General features: G+C 44.8%; 1 protein-coding gene across 3 annotated transcripts in view; it reads left to right on the forward strand.

Annotated features, from left to right (window-relative positions):
* Positions 1–13,246: 13,246 nt before the first annotated feature.
* Positions 13,247–20,241, forward strand: part of NDEL1 (nudE neurodevelopment protein 1 like 1) — a 30,247-nt gene continuing 23,252 nt past the window's right edge. For 2 of the 3 annotated variants that reach the window (XM_040437508.1, XM_040437509.1), the window contains exon 1: positions 15,089–15,197. In XM_040437508.1, the coding sequence (XP_040293442.1) occupies positions 15,195–15,197 (3 nt within the window). In that variant the 5' untranslated portion in view covers positions 15,089–15,194. Of the gene's footprint in view, positions 13,347–15,088; positions 15,198–20,241 lie in introns of those variants that run through there. The other variant, XM_040437507.1, reaches the window with a different exon arrangement.

Raw genomic sequence — 20,241 nt, forward strand, 5'->3', positions numbered from 1 at the left:
ATCATCACTTGCTTGGTCTTAGTCTGATGCAGGGATTACTTTGGGCGACAGTGTTTTGGAAGCTGCCATAGTGTTTTGTTTAGTCAGGAACTTATCCATGTCAGAGTTGGTAGATGCTATAGTTATCTCTTGTTCTATTCTAGGTGTTTTGCATCCTGTAGGCTAGTAGTATGCCTCAGGTCCCCCGCTGGAATGATGGGAGGGTCACATTATATTGAGCCCTTAGGGTTCAAGAAGAAAGGGCTTTTGACCAGTCTCTTCGCTAAGTGCAGTAGGGGTCAGATGTGGAGAGTGGGGTAGTGGGTAGCAAAAGAGGCTATTTAATGATGCGTAGATCCTGTGCAGGATCTGAAAAATTGGAGCAATGCTCCTAGTTGGTGGGTCTGTTGCAATAGTCCTTGTTAAGCCTGCCGCAGTGATAAGGGCAGATGGGCCTCTTTAGCTTGATTTGTAGCCAGAATCTATTTGGCTATTGGGCCTGGTGAGTAGTGTAATTCTCAGCCTTGTGATCAGGCTGGGAGTCTCTCCACTCTGCTCCAAGGGATCCCTCCTGCACTCAAGTGCTGTGGTATTTCTCTAGCACAGCGGTCTATGACTCGATATGTTCCCCAGCGCTCGGTCCACTGATTGCTGTTGTAGTGGTGGGGGTGAAGATGGTGGCTGAGTGCAAGCTTCAGTACCCCATGCGGCTGGCTTTCCCCCCTCCAGACTAGGCTGACCTGCTAATGAGTTGGCGTCAGATCAGAACGGGTCCGGACTTAGGAGGCTGTCTCCTCGGGGTGAGCGTGTCCAGTGGGGGTGCAGTATGTTTTCAGTACTTGAGGTCGGGGTCGGAACTCAGACACAGCGGATATAAAAAGTCTGCACACCCCTGTTAAAACGTCAGGTTTCTGTGATGTAAAAAAATTAGACAAAGATAAATCATTTCAGAACTTTTTCCACCTTTAATGTGACCTATAAACTGTACAACTCAATTGAAAAACAAACTGAAATCTTTTAGGTGGAAGGAAGAAAAAATATAAAAATAAAATAATATGGTTGCATAAGTGTGCACACCCTTAAACTAATACTTTGTTGAAGCACCTTTTGATTTTATTACAGCACTTGGGGATGAGTCTATCAGCATGGCACATTTTGACTTGGCAAGATTTGCCCACTCTTCTTTGCAAAAACACTCCAAATCTGTCAGATTGCGAGGGCATCTCCTGGGCACAGCCCTCTTCAGATCACCCCACAGATTTTCAGTCGGATTCAGGTCTGGGCTCTGGCTGGGCCATTCCAAAACTATAATCTTCTTCTGGTGAAGCCATTCCTTTGTTGATTTGGATGTATGCTTTGGGTCGTTGTCATGCTGAAAGATGAAGTTCCTCTTCATGTTCAGCTTTCTATCAGAAGCCTGAAGGTTTTGTGCCAATATTGACTGGTATTTGGAACTGTTCATAATTCCCTCTAGCTTAACTAAGGCCCCAGTTCCAGCTGAAGACAAACAGCCCCTTGGCATGATGCTGCCACCACCATGCTCCACTGTGGGGATGGTGTTCTTTTGGTGATGTGCAGTGTTGTTTTTGCGCCAAACATATCTTTTGGAATTATGGCCAAAAAGTCCAACCTTGGTTTCATCAGACCATAACACCTTTTCCCACATGCTTTTGGGAGACTTCAGATGTGTTTTTGCAAAATGTTGCCTGGCTTGGATGTTTTTCTTGGTAAGAAAAGGCTTTCGTCTTGCCACTCTACCGCATAGCCAGTGGCGTAACTATAGGGGTCGCAGCGGTCGCAGTTGCGACCGGGCCCCTAAGCCAGGGGGGCCCAGAGGGCCCCCTTTGCCAGTGGTAACGATCGCGGTCGCACAGTGATTTAAAAATGTTTAATCTTCTAATGGCCAGTCAGGTCGTGCCTGACCGGCGGCACAGCGCTGTGCTCTCACAGTTAATTACATCCCGCCCCACCCCCAGCCCCGCCTCCACCTCCACCAATCCGGCGCTGCTTTCTTGCTGTAATCTCACCAGTTCACGCGGGCCCGCGGCGCATGCAGGATGACGGGAGAGGAGCAGTCTCCTCAGATAAGGTGTGTAAATGTGCAAACACCGCTGGCTTCTTAACTCACAGAGGGGCACCTGGCACAGTGGCAATACACAGGGGACTGGTATGGCAGCAAATCCTTCATAGGGGCCCGGCCTGGGGGACAAAATCATGACATATATAGGGGTAAAGTGAATTTTTTTTTATATATATATATATATATATATATATATATATATACACAGAGTGGGCAAAAAATGTAATATATACACAGGGGACAAATGTAATATATACAGAGGGGCAAAATGGATTTATATAAAGGCAGGGGCATTACGACCCTATCGTTATGACCCTGCCCTTGCCCCCTGTATATAGATTTATCCATTTTGCCCGCTCTGTATATATTTCATGATTTTGCCCCCAAGGCTGGGCCCCTATGAAGGATTTGCTGCTATGCCAGTCCCCTGTGTATGACGGGAAGGGGGGGGTCGGGCCCAGTGGGGGGGCCCCAAATCAAAGTTTGCCCCGGGGCCCATAGAACTTTAGTTACGCCCCTGCGCATAGCCCAGACATATGAAGAATACGGGAGATTGTTGTCACATGTACCACCCAGCCAGTACTTGCCAGATATTCCTGCAGCTCCTTTAATGTTGCTGTAGGCCTCTTGGTAGCCTCCCAGACCAGTTTTCTTCTCGTCTTTTCATCAATTTTGGAGGGACGTCCAGTTCTTGGTAATGTCACTGTTGTGCCATATCTTCTCCACTTGATGATGACGGTCTTCACTGTGTTCCATGGTATATCTAATGCCTTGGAAATTCTTTTGTCCCCTTCTCCGGACTGATACCTTCTAACAATGAGATCCTCTGATGCTTTGGAAGCTCTCTGTGGACCATGGCTTCTGCTGTGGGATGTGACTAAGAAAATTTCAGGAAAGACCAACTAGAGCAGCAGAACTTTATTTGGGGTTAATCAGAGGCACTTTACATGATGGCAGGTGTATGCTGACAGGATTCTGAATGTGATTGCCTAATTCTGAACACAGCTACATCCCCAGTTATAAGAGGGTGTGCACACTTATGCAACCACATTATTTTAGTTTTTTTTAGTTTTCTTCCCTCCACCTAAAAGATTTCAGTTTGTTTTCCAATTGAGTTGTACAGTTTATAGGTCACATTAAAGGTGGAAAAAGTTCTGAAATGATTTATCTTTGTCTCATTTTTTTACATCACAGAAACCTGACATTTTAACAGGGGTGTGCAGACTTTTTATATCCACTGTATGTGCTTGAACCGCTTCCAGCGAGGGTGGAAAGCGGCTAGGTTAGTCTCGACTGGTGTGTTGGGGCTTTTTAGTGTAGGATGTTTTTTTTTTTTAAGCACTGGATGGCAGTAGATTAGTATTTGTTGGGAGGAGCCACGTTTCCTGAGTCCATTCACCAGCGCGCCAGTCCACGCCCCCTAGAGCATTAATACCTATGACTCTATGTTGTGACCTTCCTCCATTACACCTGCTAGAAGTTATGAATGAAATCCTAGAAGTCGACAATAAAGGTCCTGATGGGGATGTGTCCCTGCACAGTCTGATACCTGCGACACTGATTAGTGTCAGATTGTGCAGGGACACATCCAACACTAATGGGCCTTTACTGCAGACCGCTGGTAATGCACCATACATTTCTAGTAGGAATAAAAGAGAAATGCACAACATACAGTTAAGAGAAGAGATGCTCCAGAATTGTTATTACATGGGTAATGCAAGTAGTTACTAAAACAGATATGTCAGGGGAGGGGACAGGGACGATTAAGTAGAACGTATGCCAAGCTGGTGTATCTAAGCCCTTCATGTGTGATACAGCTCCATGTCAACAGCGGTGTCAGTGTCTGGAAGGCGATCTGATACGGTGACATCACACAGCGCTCGGCCACTCAGCACATTCCTTATTACGGCAATCGAGAGTTCAGTTACCATGGAAACAAACACAGACTCTCCCGCAGTAAAAGCAGGGCGTGGGTTTATTTTCATGGCGAGGGTGTGACTGTAGTCAGGGTGATGATGTCACCGTCATTACATCCCAGTAACTAAAAATAATTTCTACCTATTTTATGGTATGATAATTATGCGTCCTGATAAAACAAGAACATCAGCTGAGATACACGTCACCGGGAACATCCGCAGATACAGAGGAGACAGAGCAATATGTAGTTATATCGCAGTTCTTTGGGGCAGTATTATAGTAGTTATATTCTTGTACATAGGAGCAGTACTATAGTAGTTATATTCTTGTACATAGGAGCAGTATTATAGTAGTTATATTCTTGTACATAGGAGCAGTATTATAGTAGTTATATTCTTGTACATAGGAGCAGTATTATAGTAGTTATATTCTTGTACATAGGAGCAGTATTATAGTAGTTATATTCTTGTACATAGGAGGCAGTATTATAGTAGTTATATTCTTGTACATAGGAGGCACTATTATAGTAGTTATATTCTTGTACATAGGAGCAGTATTATAGTAGTGATATTCTTGTACATAGGAGCAGTATTATAGTAGTTATATTCTTGTACATAGGAGCAGTATTATAGTAGTTATATTCTTGTACATAGGAGCAGTATTATAGTAGTGATATTCTTGTACATAGGAGCAGTATTATAGTAGTGATATTCTTGTACATAGGAGCAGTATTATAGTAGTTATATTCTTGTACATAGGAGCAGTATTATAGTAGTTATATTCTTGTACATAGGAGCAGTATTATAGTAGTTATATTCTTGTACATAGGAGCAGTATTATAGTAGTTATATTCTTGTACATAAGAGCAGTATTATAGTAGTTATATTCTTGTACATAGGAGCAGTATTATAGTAGTTATATTCTTGTACATAGGGGCAGTATTATAGTAGTTATATTCTTGTACATAAGAGCAGTATTATAGTAGTTATATTCTTGTACATAGGAGCAGTATTATAGTAGTTATATTCTTGTACATAGGAGGCAGTATTATATTAGTTATATTCTTGTACATAGGAGAAGTATTATAGTAGTTATATTCTTGTACATAGGAGCAGTATTATAGTAGTTATATTCTTGTACATAGGAGCAGTATTATAGTAGTTATATTCTTATACATAGGAGCAGCATTATAGTAGTTATATTCTTCTACATAGGAGCAGTATTATAGTAGTTATATTCTTGTACATAGGAGGCAGTATTATAGTAGTTATATTCTTCTACATAGAAGGCATATTCCTTCGTAAAGCAATTGTGGTAGGGGGTGATTCAGCTGTGGGGGACCTACAAACACATGTATCAATCAGATTACAACATCAGTAAAGGTATTGGATAACATGGTTGATGATGGGACACCTAGGGCGGTAAAACAAACAAGTCCACAGAATGACAAATCCCTTGAAATGAAGTCTTTACAGGGACTCGAGGCCTTCCAGAGGTTTTTTGAAGGTCCGGTTCTTTCCTCCGAGCTTCAGGAACGTCCCATTATTTCCCAAGAGTTTCACTCTGAAACATGAGGCTCCACACAATAGACGGTAATTCCCCCATAGAATGCAAACTGATCTGTGACCCGAATGAATGGTGGTGAATGAGAGAGAGTCGGGTGGTTAATGCAAACACATGGGGGGCCGGGAGCTGCTCTTTTGGGAAGACTTGCCATTGAATAATGAAGACATGAATATCTCAGCCATCTTATTTCTCATCTTGTGTACGTGAGGATTAGGTGAGGCAGCGACAGGCATCTTCCCATGGACAGTCGTGTATGGGGGGCCTCTGGGCCCCTTCCAGAGAGATGGTAAAGCAAAGGCTGCTCTCGATATGCTCCCCGAATCCTGGATTCATGTTCACCTTTGACAAATAGGATGGCATATCTGTGGTGAAGGGAGATCAGAGGCTGCCAAACACACTGGCGCCGCTTATTTATCAGGAAACAAAGCATTAAATAGGCAGAAACTGTCTGATTTTTATTACCTATTACTAACATCCCCCCCCCCCCCCCCCCCAAAAAAAAAAAAATTGCTAAAACAAATTTGGCCCATCTTATGGTTTTCAGGCTTCTGCACTGGTGTGAAAGTCATGTGTGTCCTGGCAGAAATAAACCCCTCCCATGGACTGCGGCCGCTAGGGATAATAGGCTCATGTGTCTGTCCCATGACTGGCCCTTTTTCCCACGCCTGAGCCGGGGAGCTCCAGGACTCTCCCTCCCAGAATGCTTTATTTCCACCTCGGTTCTCAGGGAGCCAACAACAAAAGTGTCATACAATAATGGTATTCATCCCAGACAGCGCTCTGCACGCCTACAAGGGGAGGGTAAATGGGGCGACTAGTGAGGAAGATGTACTACATGTGACATAATAAGGTGGAAAACCTCGCCCGCCCGTTTAACCTCTCCATATGGATTGGAAGAGAATTCTGCTGTCTGTTTACTCTGAAGATAATTTACACTTTACATATACAGTAGAATAGATCTATATAAAAAGTGGAGTCACTGTCACATACATTACATTACTTATCCTGTACTGATTCTGAGTTATATCCTGTATTATACTCCAGAGCTGCGCTCACTATTCTGCTGGTGCAGTCACTGTGTACATACATTACATTACTTATCCTGTACTGATTCTGAGTTATATCCTGTATTATTCTCCAGAGCTGCGCTCACTATTCTGCTGGTGCAGTCACTGTGTACATACATTACATTACTTATCCTGTACTGATTCTGAGTTATATCCTGTATTATACTCCAGAGCTGCGCTCACTATTCTGCTGGTGCAGTCACTGTGTACATACATTACTTATCCAGTACTGATCCTGAGATACATCCAGGATTATACTCCAGAGCTGCACTCAGTATTCTGCTGGTGCAGTCACTGTGTACATACATTATATTACTTATCCTGTACTGATCCTGTATTATACTCCAGAGCTGCGCTCACTATTCTGCTGGTGCAGTCACTGTGTACATACATTACTTATCCTGTACTGATCCTGAGTTACATCCTGTAATATACTCCAGAGCTGCACTCACTATTCTGCTGGTGGAGTCACTGTGTACATACATTACATTACTTATCCTGCACTGATCCTGAGTCACATCCTGTAATATACTCCAGAGCTGCACTCACTATTCTGCTGGTGCAGTCACTGTATACATACATTACATTACTTATCCTGTACTGATCCTGAGTTATATCCTGTATTATACTCCAGAGCTGCACTCACTATTCTGCTGGTGCAGTCACTGTGTGCATACATTACATTACTTATCCTGTACTGATCCTGAGTTACATCCTGTATTACTGCAGAGCTGCACTCACTATTCTGCTGGTGGAGTCACAGTGTACATACATTACATTATTTATCCTGCACTGATCCTGAGTTACATCCTGTATTACTGCAGAGCTGCACTCACTATTCTGCTGTGTACATAGAGATGCAAATTAACCACTGTCCACTTAAAGGAATCGAGGAGGCTGAGGTAAGAACCAGTGTCAGTCTCCACTGTAGTTCTTTAATTCTATTCTGGGTCTAGATTAACATGAACAGAATTTGTGTGGTCCTCACATTACAGAGCTGCTTTAGATGTCCCTCTCCCTTCTGTGATATGGAAGAAATACTATGGTCACTACTAATTGTCTTCTCCTTCCTCATAAATTAGCAGATCACACGGGTAAAAACCAAAAGATCTTAAAGGGATTGTCTAGAATAATAAAAAAAGGCTGATTTCTAACAGACACTACTCTGCATATGTCCATTGGTGGTGTTTAGAATTGCAGCTCAACTACTGAATAGGAGACAGCTGCAATACCAGATATGGACAGATGTGGTGCTGTTTTTGGAAGAAAATTCCATCTGAGACATTCATGCTATATATTGATTGGATAAGTCATACATTCTAATTGGTGGGCGGTCTGGCCACTGAGATCCTCAATGGACACAAGGAGGATGGGAGAAACCCTTTTCGCCTTGAAGAAATTCCATTACGTCAGGAAAATAAATTCATCAGTGACTACCGTGCTCCCTCCATGTGACAGGCAGGAAAAGGGCAGCTATAGCAGGCCTACAGTGTGAGGACCCCACCAAACATACCCCTATATGTCAGCTTCATGGACATCTTTGAGTGTGACATACAGGGAAAGGGAAAGTTGGGTTAACTACAGTCCGTGTGATATGTATATTTTTTTTCTGTGGAGTTACCCTTTAATTCATTAAACCCTAACCAAAGAGTGAGGGGGTGGGGGGAGAGTCCGACCTCTAGTCAAAATGTTCCTTCGAGTATTCCGTTCATTTCATTATGTTGATCACTGGGGTGTCACGGAGAGCCCCTATAATCCTGCATAGATATATAGTGTCCCCAGAATATAAAGCCGCCATAATCCAGCGCTCACGGATTGCAGCCACAGGAAGGAGACAGGAGCTATTTTTGAAAGAAAAACATTAGCTTCATCTTCTTCCTGTCTATACATTTCCTGTGATTCATCCACAGCAAAAACCCTTCCTACAAAATCTCTTCCTCATTCACTCGAAACATTCTACATATAGTAACCAAACAAATAAAACCCGCCAACAGCTTACCTATACCTGACTGCAAACGGTTACACTGTGTGATACTAAGGGTACTTTCACACTAGAGGCAGGGACTCTGGCAGGCTGTTCCGGGGGGTGAACAGCCTGCCGAGAGGCAGCCGGACTAAAAGCACTGCCGCCTTTCCGCCCCCATTATAGCCAATGGGGACGGAGCAGCAGTCCGGGGGCACACTTGAACTAGCGGCAGGACGGATCCCACAGGCTGTTCACCCGCCGAAACAGCCTGCCGGAGTCCCCTGCCGCTAGTGTGAAAGTAGCGTAATACTAAAGAAGACCAGAGGAAAACTAGTCCCTAAATGCCCATAAAATGGAACTGAGACATGGACTATTCTTATACAGTATTATAGTAGTTATATTCTTGTACATAGGAGCAGTATTATAGTAGTTATATTCTTGTACATAGGAGCAGTAATATAGTAGTTATATTCTTGTACATAGGAGCAGTATTATAGTAGTTATATTCTTGTACATAGGAGCAGTATTATAGTAGTTATAGTCTTGTACATAGGAGGCAGTATTATAGTAGTTATATTCTTGTACATAAGAGCAGTATTATAGTAGTTATATTCCTGTACATAGGAGCAGTATTATAGTAGTTATATTCTTGTACATAGGAGCAGTATTATAGTAGTTATATTCCTGTACATAGGAGGCAGTATTATAGTAGTTATATCCTTGTACACAGGAGGCAGTATTATAGTAGTTATATTCTTGTACATAGGAGCAGTATTATAGTAGTTATATTCTTGTACATAGGAGCAGTATTATAGTAGTTATATCCTTGTACACAGGAGGCAGTATTATAGTAGTTATATTCTTGTACATAGGAGCAGTATTATAGTAGTTATATTCTTGTACATAGGAGGCAGTATTATAGTAGTTATATTCTTGTACATAGGAGGCAGTATTATAGTAGTTATATTCTTGTACATAGGAGCAGTATTATAGCAGTTATATTCTTGTACATAGGAGCAGTATTATAGTAGTTATATTCTTGTACATGGGGCAGTATTATAGTAGTTATATTCTTGTACATAGGAGCAGTATTATAGTAGTTATATTCTTGTACATAGGAGCAGTATTATAGTAGTTATATTCTTGTACATAGGAGGCAGTATTATAGTAGTTATATTCTTGTACATAGAAGCAGTATTATAGTAGTTATATTCTTGTACATAGGAGCAGTATTATAGTAGTTATATTCTTGCACATAGGAGCAGTATTATAGTAGTTATATTCTTGTACATAGGAGCAGTATTATAGTAGTTATATCCTTGTACATAGAAGCAGTATTATAGTAGTTATATTTTTGTACATAGGAGGCAGTATTATAGTAGTTATATTCTTGTACATAGGAGGCAGTATTATAGTAGTTATATTCTTGTACATAGGTGCAGTATTATAGTAGTTATATTCTTGTACATATGAGCAGTATTATAGTAGTTATATTCTTGTACATAGGAGCAGTATTATAGTAGTTATATTCTTGTACATAGGAGGCAGTATTATAGTAGTTATAGTCTTGTACATAGGGGCAGTATTCTAGTAGTTATATTGTTGTACATAGGAGCAGTATTATAGTAGTTATATTCTTGTACATAGGAGCAGTATTATAGTAGTTATATTCTTGTACATAGGATGCAGTATTATAGTAGTTATATTCTTGTACATAGGAGCAGTATTATAGTAGTTATATTCTTGTACATAGGAGCAGTATTATAGTAGATATATTCTTGTACATAGGAGCAGTATTATAGTAGTTATAGTCTTGTACATAGGAGGCAGTATTATAGTAGTTATATTCTTGTACATAGGAGCAGTATTATAGTAGTTATATTCTTGTACATAGGAGGCAGTATTATAGTAGTTATATTCTTGTACATAGGAGCAGTATTATAGTAGTTATATTCTTGTACATAGGAGCAGTATTATAGTAGTTATATTCTTGTACATAGGAGCAGTATTATAGTAGTTATATTCTTGTACATAGGAGGCAGTATTATAGTAGTTATATTCTTGTACATAGGAGCAGTATTATAGTAGTTATAGTCTTGTACATAGGAGCAGTAATATAGTAGTTATATTCTTGTACATAGGAGCAGTATTATAGTAGTTATATTCTTGTACATAGGAGGCAGTATTATAGTAGTTATATTCTTGTACATAGGAGCAGTATTATAGTAGTTATATTCTTGTACATAGGAGCAGTATTATAGTAGTTATATTCTTGTACATAGGAGCAGTATTATAGTAGTTATATTCTTGTACATAGGAGGCAGTATTATAGTAGTTATATTCTTGTACATAGGAGCAGTATTATAGTAGTTATATTCTTGTACATAGGGGCAGTATTATAGTAGTTATATTCTTGTACATAGGAGCAGTATTATAGTAGTTATATTCTTGTACATAGGAGGCAGTATTATAGTAGTTATATTCTTGTACATAGGAGGCAGTATTATAGTAGTTATATTCTTGTACATAGGAGCAGTATTATAGTAGTTATATTCTTGTACATAGGAGCAGTATTATAGTAGTTATATTCTTGTACATAGGAGCAGTATTATAGTAGTTATATTCTTGTACATAGGAGCAGTATTATAGTAGTTATATTCTTGTACATAGGAGCAGTATTATAGTAGTTATATTCTTGTACATAGGAGCAGTATTATAGTAGTTATAGTCTTGTACATAGGAGGCAGTATTATAGTAGTTATATTCTTGCACATAGGAGCAGTATTATAGTAGTGCTATTATTGTACAAGGGCCGAGAGGAAAAACAAAAAAAACAAAGCTACTTCCAGGGTGCAGAGTATATGATTATGAAATATTTGCTCCATACTGAAACACGATGGGAGGGACCCTCAGAACCGAGATGAAACCTGACCTGCTTTTTACAGTGCCACCACCTTAGACTATATATAGATATATAGAATACACGTCTTTGTGTAGGTATAACATGTCTGTATGTGTTTTCCTGTACTTTCCCTTTAAGCCTGGTTCCTCATTTCTCTGCTGACGGTGGCAGTGAGCATCAGATGACACATGAAGAGACGATAACGTTTCACCACTCGTGACTCATACCGTTGTTGATCTGCCAGCGAGAACAGGTTACGAGGCAATGGGCAGCCGAGGATGCGGCACAATATTTATTTCACGCCATTGTGTGTGTTCAGGGTAGTAATATATTCCTGCCCAATCCCGCCACGGTGCACAGGTGTTTCTTCTGAAGGCAGCTCCTCAGTGTGACCCTGGAGAAAGTCACAGCAGTCCCTTCAAGGTCGAATGAGGTCAATTATTAGTGGACTGTAATAATGGTAAGACACCATAAGGACTAAGCTGTGATTTCTGTCACCGATGGTCCTGCTGGGTGTCACCACTGTGGTCAGCTTCATCACCTCCCTGCATCCACTCTGTGATCTAAGATGGCTTCCACTGCGCTATAGATGGGGTCGGGGGACATGACCGCTCACACACGGGGTCCTCGAGCAAAACTGAAAACAGTGTGGTTGATACTTACATTTTGCATTGCATTGGATCAACATTTGCAAGTTTCTGCTTGCTGTCAGTGAATGAAAACCTTTGCGGAGGCCGGAACCCTGTGAAGACCTAACTCTTCCCACAGCTGAGGGTCTGCTTCATTGTTACCCTGTCTACGTAGTCCTCAGCTGCAGAAGCCTCCCTCCTGTGCTGATGGTTTGTTACAATGTACATTGTCTACCCTGGATATTATTATGTCAGACCCTCAGCTGTGAGAAGTATAAGATTTGTATGGATCACATCATTGTGAATAGGAATGTTTCCATTCAATGACATCAATCAGAGCCCCTGTTCTCGTGACCGTCTGGGGTCCCAGCAGTTATTACCTGCCAAGGGGCATAGGGGATAAATGTCCAAATGTTGTAGGCCACCCCTTTAAGGAGGTGCTCTCCCCTGTCCTGACATGTCTTGGAATAGCAATGGCCTTGTGTCATTCATCTATTATTCCTCCTATAAGTTATGAATGAATCGCTAGTAGTTTTATAGGAAGGTCCAGATGTGGGTTACCTGTTAGGGGATGTGTGACTGCACAGTCTGACACTGACAGCAATGATTGGATAGTGTCAGACTGTGCAGGGACACACCGCCAATTGGTAACACCCATCTGGACCTTCATAGTAAAGTGCGAGGAATTCATTAACTTCTAGTAGGAATAATAGAGGAATGGCACAACATGAGAGGCCATTCAATTCCCATCGCTATGTGGAGGATTTGGGGGAGGGTCAGGGATAGGTGTCTCCTAGCTCTTCTGGCAGCCCCTTATCCTCCATGCTTATCATTCTGTGAGGAGAATGTTATATGTATATATACTGCAGTGTGACGTCATGAGATGTAGTCCTGACGTCACAAGGTAGTTCAGGTGTGTAGTCACTGGGTCCTAGGACATCATTGTCTCCACGAAAGTCAGGTTCACCCTCGCCGTAGTAGACAAGCATACTGCTGAGGATGATGGGGATTGTAGTTCTCAAAGTTGCGGCGCCGCATACTGTACCTAGAGAGGTGATTGACAGGGCGTCAGCCGAGAACGCGTCACATGACGATGGGCGGGGCCTCCTTCACCCTCCTCCCGAGCTGGAAGCAGGACACGCCCCTGGCATCTGGTGACGTACGACGCTGCGTGTCTGCCGGAAACCGCCGCTCAGTGACCGGGCCGGGACAGCGGGAGAGCCGGGGCCTCCGTGACGGGGTACGTGCCGCGGACCGAAGCGTGGGGGGCTCCGACTAGCGGTGACAGGGAGGGGGCTGGGATTTGGGGTGACAGGGAGGGGGCTGGGATTTGGGGTGACAGGGAGGGGGCTGGGATTTGGGGTGACAGGGAGGGGGCTGGGATTTGGGGTGACAGGGAGGGGGCTGGGATTTGGGGTGACAGGGAGGGGGCTGAGATTTGGGGTGACAGGGAGGGTCTTGGATTTGGGGTGACAGGGAGGGGGCTGGGATTTGGGGTGACAGGGATGGTCTTGGATTTGGGGTGACAGGGAGGGGGCTGGGATTTGGGGTGACAGGGAGGGGGCTGGGATTTGGGGTGACAGGGAGGGGGCTGGGATTTGGGGTGACAGGGAGGGGGCTGGGATTTGGGGTGACAGGGAGGGTCTTGGATTTGGGGTGACAGGGAGGATGCTAGGATTTGGGGTGACAGGGAGGGGGCTGGGATTTGGGGTGACAGGGAAAGGGCTGGGATTTGGGGTGACAGGGAAAGGGCTGGGATTTGGGGTGACAGGGAGGATGCTGGGTTTTGGGGAGAAAGGGAGGATGCTGGGATTTGGGGTGACATGGAGGGGGCTTGGATTTGGGGGTGACAGGTAGGATTTGGGGTGACAGGGAAGAGGTTTAGATGTGAGGGGATATGTGGGAGGCCCAGAGATTTGGAGGAGTCAGGGAGGCTGCAGGGACTTGGGTGGGTCTGTGGTACCTGTGACTTAGGGTGACAGATGGCGCTGAGATTTGGGGGAGACAGGGAAGATGCTGAGACTGGGGGTGATGCCTGTGACTGGAGGGGGCAGGGATTGTGCTGAGATTTCTGGGTGACAGGGGGAGATCCCGGGTGATGCCTCCGGCCTGTCACTTGGGGTGATAGCGATAAGTCTGACACTTGAAGCTTTGGGTCCCTTGACATGATGTAGGAGACATGGTGCTGTATGGATATATCAGGGGGCTGGGGTACCTCTAAATAGTCCCAGTGCACCCAATAGTGCACCCGCATTCCTGGACTTCAGGGAAAGCGGTCACCAAGGAGAAAGTGTCATGTCACTCTTCTTGGATGATGCCACCCCATGTGCCCTTCACCTGCAGTGTCCTGGGCATTTCAGGAACTGATTGAATTCTTATAAATTGCACCCTTTAATTCATGTGGGCGTCTGCACCCATCTTGGGCACCATCCATTCTCCTTATGGTTCTGTCACTGCAGTGTGATGTGCCTGCTGGCGTGCGCCTGCTCGCATGTGACACCTGATCTGTTTGGAGGTGCCCCTGGTGTGCCAGTCTGTATGTGGTTACATAGTGACGCTGGCAGTGCCCGCAGTCTGTTACATTATCAGGTTATTGATACTTTGTCTCATTTTTGTTACGGCGGCACAGTCACTTATAGGGGCTTCGCCATCATGCCCGTGTACTCCCCATGCTGGTATACAGTGTGCAGACCCCGTCCCCCTCCTACCATAGGTATTAATGCTTATGGGGGTCATCCACTTTAGTATCCCCCCCCCCCCCCCAGGTGTATGAATGGAGGCTGTCGCTTTGCATTGCTTTAATTCTCTCATGAATTTCCCGTTAACTGTTGGAGCAGAATGATTTGCCACACGGGTTGACGGTTGGTTACCTAGTCTCCCATTGTCACCTGTTATGTCTGTGGGGGTCATATCCGAAAGCTGTCACCCGTTACCACCCCTCTTCGCCTCTGGTTGGCCGGCTGACCTGGGGGGGGGTGTAGGCTTCCTCAGTTATGATCACTCCCTGCCTGTGTTGTGTCTGTGGCCATAGCTGTGACACGTCTGATTCCCTGTGCTGGGCCGTGTGTGAAGACGACGCTGGGATAGCATGGTATGTGCCGCTACGTGTCTCGGAACAAGGATCCCTTTAAGCCCCCCTGATTTCCAGGAACGGCTCCGTATTCCCGGTAGCTTGTTGTGATCTTATCGGTTGCTCCTCAGCAGTGGCTTTTACCGCAAACTCTTCATTTAAAAGCACCTCCCGCTATTTTCTCTCCCCCCATGTGTGGATTCTTGTGAGTCTCTTGGATCCTGTTCATTAACCTGCTTTGGCCCGGGAGCGTTCACACACTGCGGATTTTGATGCAGAAATGTTGGCAACTGAAAACGGATTCCGTTCACCTGCGTCTGTTTGCCGCCACCGCCTTCGCCTTCGAATGCAGGGATCTGATTTCTCAGTTGCAGCAAAATCCGCAGCATGTGTGAACGCACCCTTAGGGTCCATTCACACGTCCGTAAGTGTTTTGTTGATCCGCAAATTGCGGATCCCTGCAATGTGCGATCCGCAATTTGCGGATCCGCACATCACAGACACTATAATAGAAAATGCCTTTTCTGGTCCGCAATTGCGGACAAGAATAGGACATGTTCTATTTTTTTTCAGGAACGAAATTGCGGATCCCGAAAATGCAGATGCGAATCCAGGAAATGTGGATTTGCATCCGTTCCAGCCCCATTGAAAGTGAATGGGTCCGCAAATTGCGGAACGAATGCGGACCCAAATTACGGACGTGTGAATGGACCCTTAGGGTAAACGCACACGCTCAGGATTTATTCGCAGGGAAATCCGTGCGGTCCAATTGGTGCTGATTTACATGCAGATTTTACTCTCCCCATTGAAATTAATAGAGAAAATCCGGTCAGGAAAAATGAAATAAATTGGACGTGCTGCGGATTTTAAAATCCGCACCGTAGGTCCAAAAAATACGTATCGCGTGCATGAGAATTTCAAATTCTCGTAGAATACAATGTACATGACCTACGGTAAAAACCGCACGCAATCCTGATGGTGTGCATTTACCCTTACCTTGACGGGGACCCTGTGCAGAATCCGGGGGGCGGCGGATGCCTCTTTTTACAGTATGGGGAGAGATTCCTTCATGATGGGAGTGATGACTGGTACGATGGGTGATCTTCTTCCCTTGCATTATGTGTGTATTTGTAGAATGATGGGAGTTCTCTCAGATGGGGCAGATTGTCGCGTTGTCCGATAATTACGTTTATGTGATGAAACCCTTTAAGTGGCTGCTTTTGCTGTGTGCACTGTGTATGAGCTGGTCTTGTAGGCGTCCATCCCACGAGCTTGTGCCGGCCTCCAGCAGATTTATGACATGGCGTCCGGTATTTCTACGCTTTCTGCCAAATTTTAGAAATAGTAGTAGTGCGCAGACATGATGAGTAACTCTGCAGCAGCTCTGATTGATTGAGAGGGGTCCGGAGTAGGGGATTCCTACCCCTTCCTGTGGCATCTTATGCCCTAAGGCCTCATGCACACGAACATATATCCTTCCGTGTCCGCTCCATTTAGTTTTTTTGCAGACCGTATACGGAACCATTAATTTCAATGGGTCCGCAAAAAAAACGTAAGATACTCCGTGTGCATTCTGTTTCTGTATGTCCGTATTTCCATTCCGAAAAAAAATAGACCATGTCCTATTATTGTCCGCATTACGGACAAGGATAGGACTGTTTTATCAGGGGCCAGCTATTCCGTTCCGCAAAATACGGAATGCACACGGACGTCATCCGTATTTTTTGCAGATCCGTGTGCATGAGGTCTAAGGCTGTGATGAAACTATGACTCCCAAGATGTACACTTGCTTGGCTGTTCTCAGAACTCCATAGAAATGAAGGGAGCATGCTGGGAGTTGTAGTTTTACCACAGCTGGAGTGCCGGAGGTTAGCCATCTATGCTCTAAGGCCATGTAAGGCACATTTACAAAGCCTGGCATGACGAGGAGGATTAGCGCCCGCGCCTCCTCATAAATTTGGCTAACATGTACCAAGCGGTGCCCGGGGCTGGCATCATTTTTTGCTAACATGTACGCCGTAAATGTGACGGGGCCGGAGCTCTGGCATGGCCCCCATTCTGCTCAACTTTCGAATTCGGTATTAAGTCGCACGGCCAGTCAAAAAGGGGACTATTTTTACAACTGAAATTGTCGCAAGTGCCTTGATAAATGACCCCCAATGTGTATTTGCCTTGCAATCTGTAGCAGAAATCCAAGGCTGACCCTGGACTCCTGCCATAGATTTATCTCCCCGGTGCTGATCCGCCACACGGGGCCGATTGTGCGCAGATTCCATGGGAAAGTCTACCTTTCATATATGCGAATTGTGGTGGCGGATTTTGCGCACTGCTTTGGCGGTGGAGATTTGCAGCATAAGTGGCGTTTGTTCTGCAACGTGTGGATAAGGTTTTGTGGAGCCTGCTCCATCTTGCTGGAGGTGTAATGCGCTGCGGGTAGCTTCCCACTGTTCTGTAGCGGAAAATAAATGGCGTTTGTGCGGTATTTGACTGCACCGTTAAAGGGGTTGTCCCATGATAGACACTGATCCCCTCTCCGCAAGTGTCTGATCATCGGTGGTCCATCTGCTGTGGCCTTGCCGATCCCTCGTATGTGGCAGTCTTGCACATACCCTGACGCTCCATTTAACGCTATGGGACGGCCGGAGACGGTTTACTAATTAACAAGGGTTTTCAGATCCCAGCTGTTCTCACTGCGGGATTGATTAATCATGTCTGTCTCCCCTGCATGGACAGGATATGTCCATAAAGATGTCTCCCATCCACCCAGGGCAGGCAAGACTAATCAATCTTTCAGAGTTCAGCTGCTGTTGGGTAACCCGTTGTGTGTTTTTGATCAGTTGCAAGCCCTTGAGGTGTTTGAGCCGATGGGAGCCGAGCCACCAACTGCATCCCGACGATAGGACGGAGATGAGTATTTGATGAAGATGCGGTTTGCACGTCGCGCACGCGTCCAGGGAAGGCGTCCCACTAGTATATAGCGAAGAAGGAGCGGCACTCACTTTCTTGCTGATATGAAGAGACGTTCATTCAAGGCATAATGGCATCATCGGTGACTAGTTTCGTCTTAAGCCGAAACTAGTCACCGATGATGCTCCGTCCTTCTTCGCTATATACTGATAGGACGGAGATGGTGGGAATGTGCCAGGAACTTCTTCTGTTCACGTGGCTGTGTGAGATGAGACTGGCCCATGGGATAGCTATAGGGGTCCCATTCATTTCTGTGGGGACGCAAAAGCAGAACATGTCCTATTCTTCTCTGGCATTTGTAAGAAAGGGCGGATCCGCAAAATACAGAACGCACATGGTCGGCATCCGTGTTCTGCAGATTCACAATCATGTGAATGCCCCCCTATCGCCAGATCTTTTTCACCCCGCAGAAAATAAAACAAGAATTGCTTAAAGGGGTCGTCTCACTGCAGCAAATAGCATTTATCATGTAGAGGAAGTTAATACAAGGCACTTACTAATGTATTGTGATTGTCCGTATTGCTTCCTTTGCTGGCTGGATTCATTTTTCCATCATCCATTATACACTGCTCATTTCTATGGTCCATTAGCGGTGGTCGTGCTTGCACACTATAGAAAAAAGCACCAGGCCTATGTGCGCTCCTGGGCACCAGAGAGGCTGACACTTTTTACTATACTGTGCAAGCACGGCCACCACTGCTGGATTCCAGGGTAGTTGTAACCATGGAAACGAGCAGTGTATAATGTGATGGAAAAATGAATGGATCCAGCAAAGGAGGCAATATGGACAATCACAATACATTAGTAAGTGCCTGGTATTAACTTCTACATAATAAATGAAGTGAAACAACCCCTTTAAAGGGGTCTTCTGGCATTTTAATACTGATGGCCTATTCTTAGGATAAGTCATCACTATCTGATCAGGGCAGAGGTCGTGCTCCCCGCGCTGCCCATTACAGAATAGACAGATCAGATATTGATGGCCTCTCCTGAGTATAAGCCATAAAATCCAGGAATACCTTTTTGGGCCTCATGCAGACGACAGCGTGGTTTATTTTCCGCATGGATTAGGGCTGCAGCTATCCATTATTTAAGTAATCAAGTATTCAGCTTATTAATTCAACGATTAATAGAGTACTCTAATAAGAAAAAAATAATTAAAAGAACGTTTTCTATAAAAACTCATCAGTTCCCCCTCCCTTGTGCCATTAGTTCCTCCCAGTGCTATCAGCACCCCCCCCCCCCCCCCCCAGTTCCCCCTCCAAAGCCATTAGTTCCTCCAATGCCATCAGATCTCCCACGTCCCCTCCTAGCCATCAGTGCCCAGCCGCAGCGCCAGTCAACTAAAATACTTACCTTTCCTGTAGGGGTGCTGCCGACACTCCAGACTAAGGGCTTCAGTAAACGATTATTTTAGTAATCGAGTATTCGATCGATTATTTTTATGATTAATCGAGTACTCTAATAAGAAAAAATTAATTAATTAATAGACTGTTTTCCTTTATAAAAACTCATCAGACCCCAACACCCTTCGTTCCCCCCTGTGCGATCAGCCCAAGTGCATCAGTTACCCCTGTGCCGTCGGCGCCGCTCTCCCCCTGTGCCGTCGGCGCCGCTCTCCCCCTGTGCCGTCGGCGCCGCTCTCCCCCTGTGCCGTCGGCGCCGCTCTCCCCCTGTGCCGTCGGCGCCGCTCTCCCCCTGTGCCGTCGGCGCCGCTCTCCCCCTGTGCCGTCGGCGCCGCTCTCCCCCTGTGCCGTCGGCGCAGCAGGAGACCACAGAGCGGGAGTAATATCAAGCGCTTCACTCCCGCTCCGTGGTCACGTGACACACACGAATCCTCGATGCTAAAAATTTGCATCGAGGATTTTTTTCTGTCTAATTTACTTGATTTAGTCGACTACTCGATGCAGCCCTACTGCAGAGATCTTCCATCCTCTTCTTCACTCGCTGCTCTGTACGTCAGGATCTAGTGCGGGCAGGCGGGTGACCACGGAGCGTGAGTAATACTCTGTGGTCACGTGGCACAAACGAATCATTGATGCAAAAAAATTTCTGTGTTGAGTTAATCGATTAATTTGAGTAATCGTTTCAGCCCTAG

Source organism: Bufo bufo, chromosome 6 (genome assembly GCF_905171765.1).
Source record: "Bufo bufo chromosome 6, aBufBuf1.1, whole genome shotgun sequence".
NCBI lineage: Eukaryota > Metazoa > Chordata > Amphibia > Anura > Bufonidae > Bufo > Bufo bufo.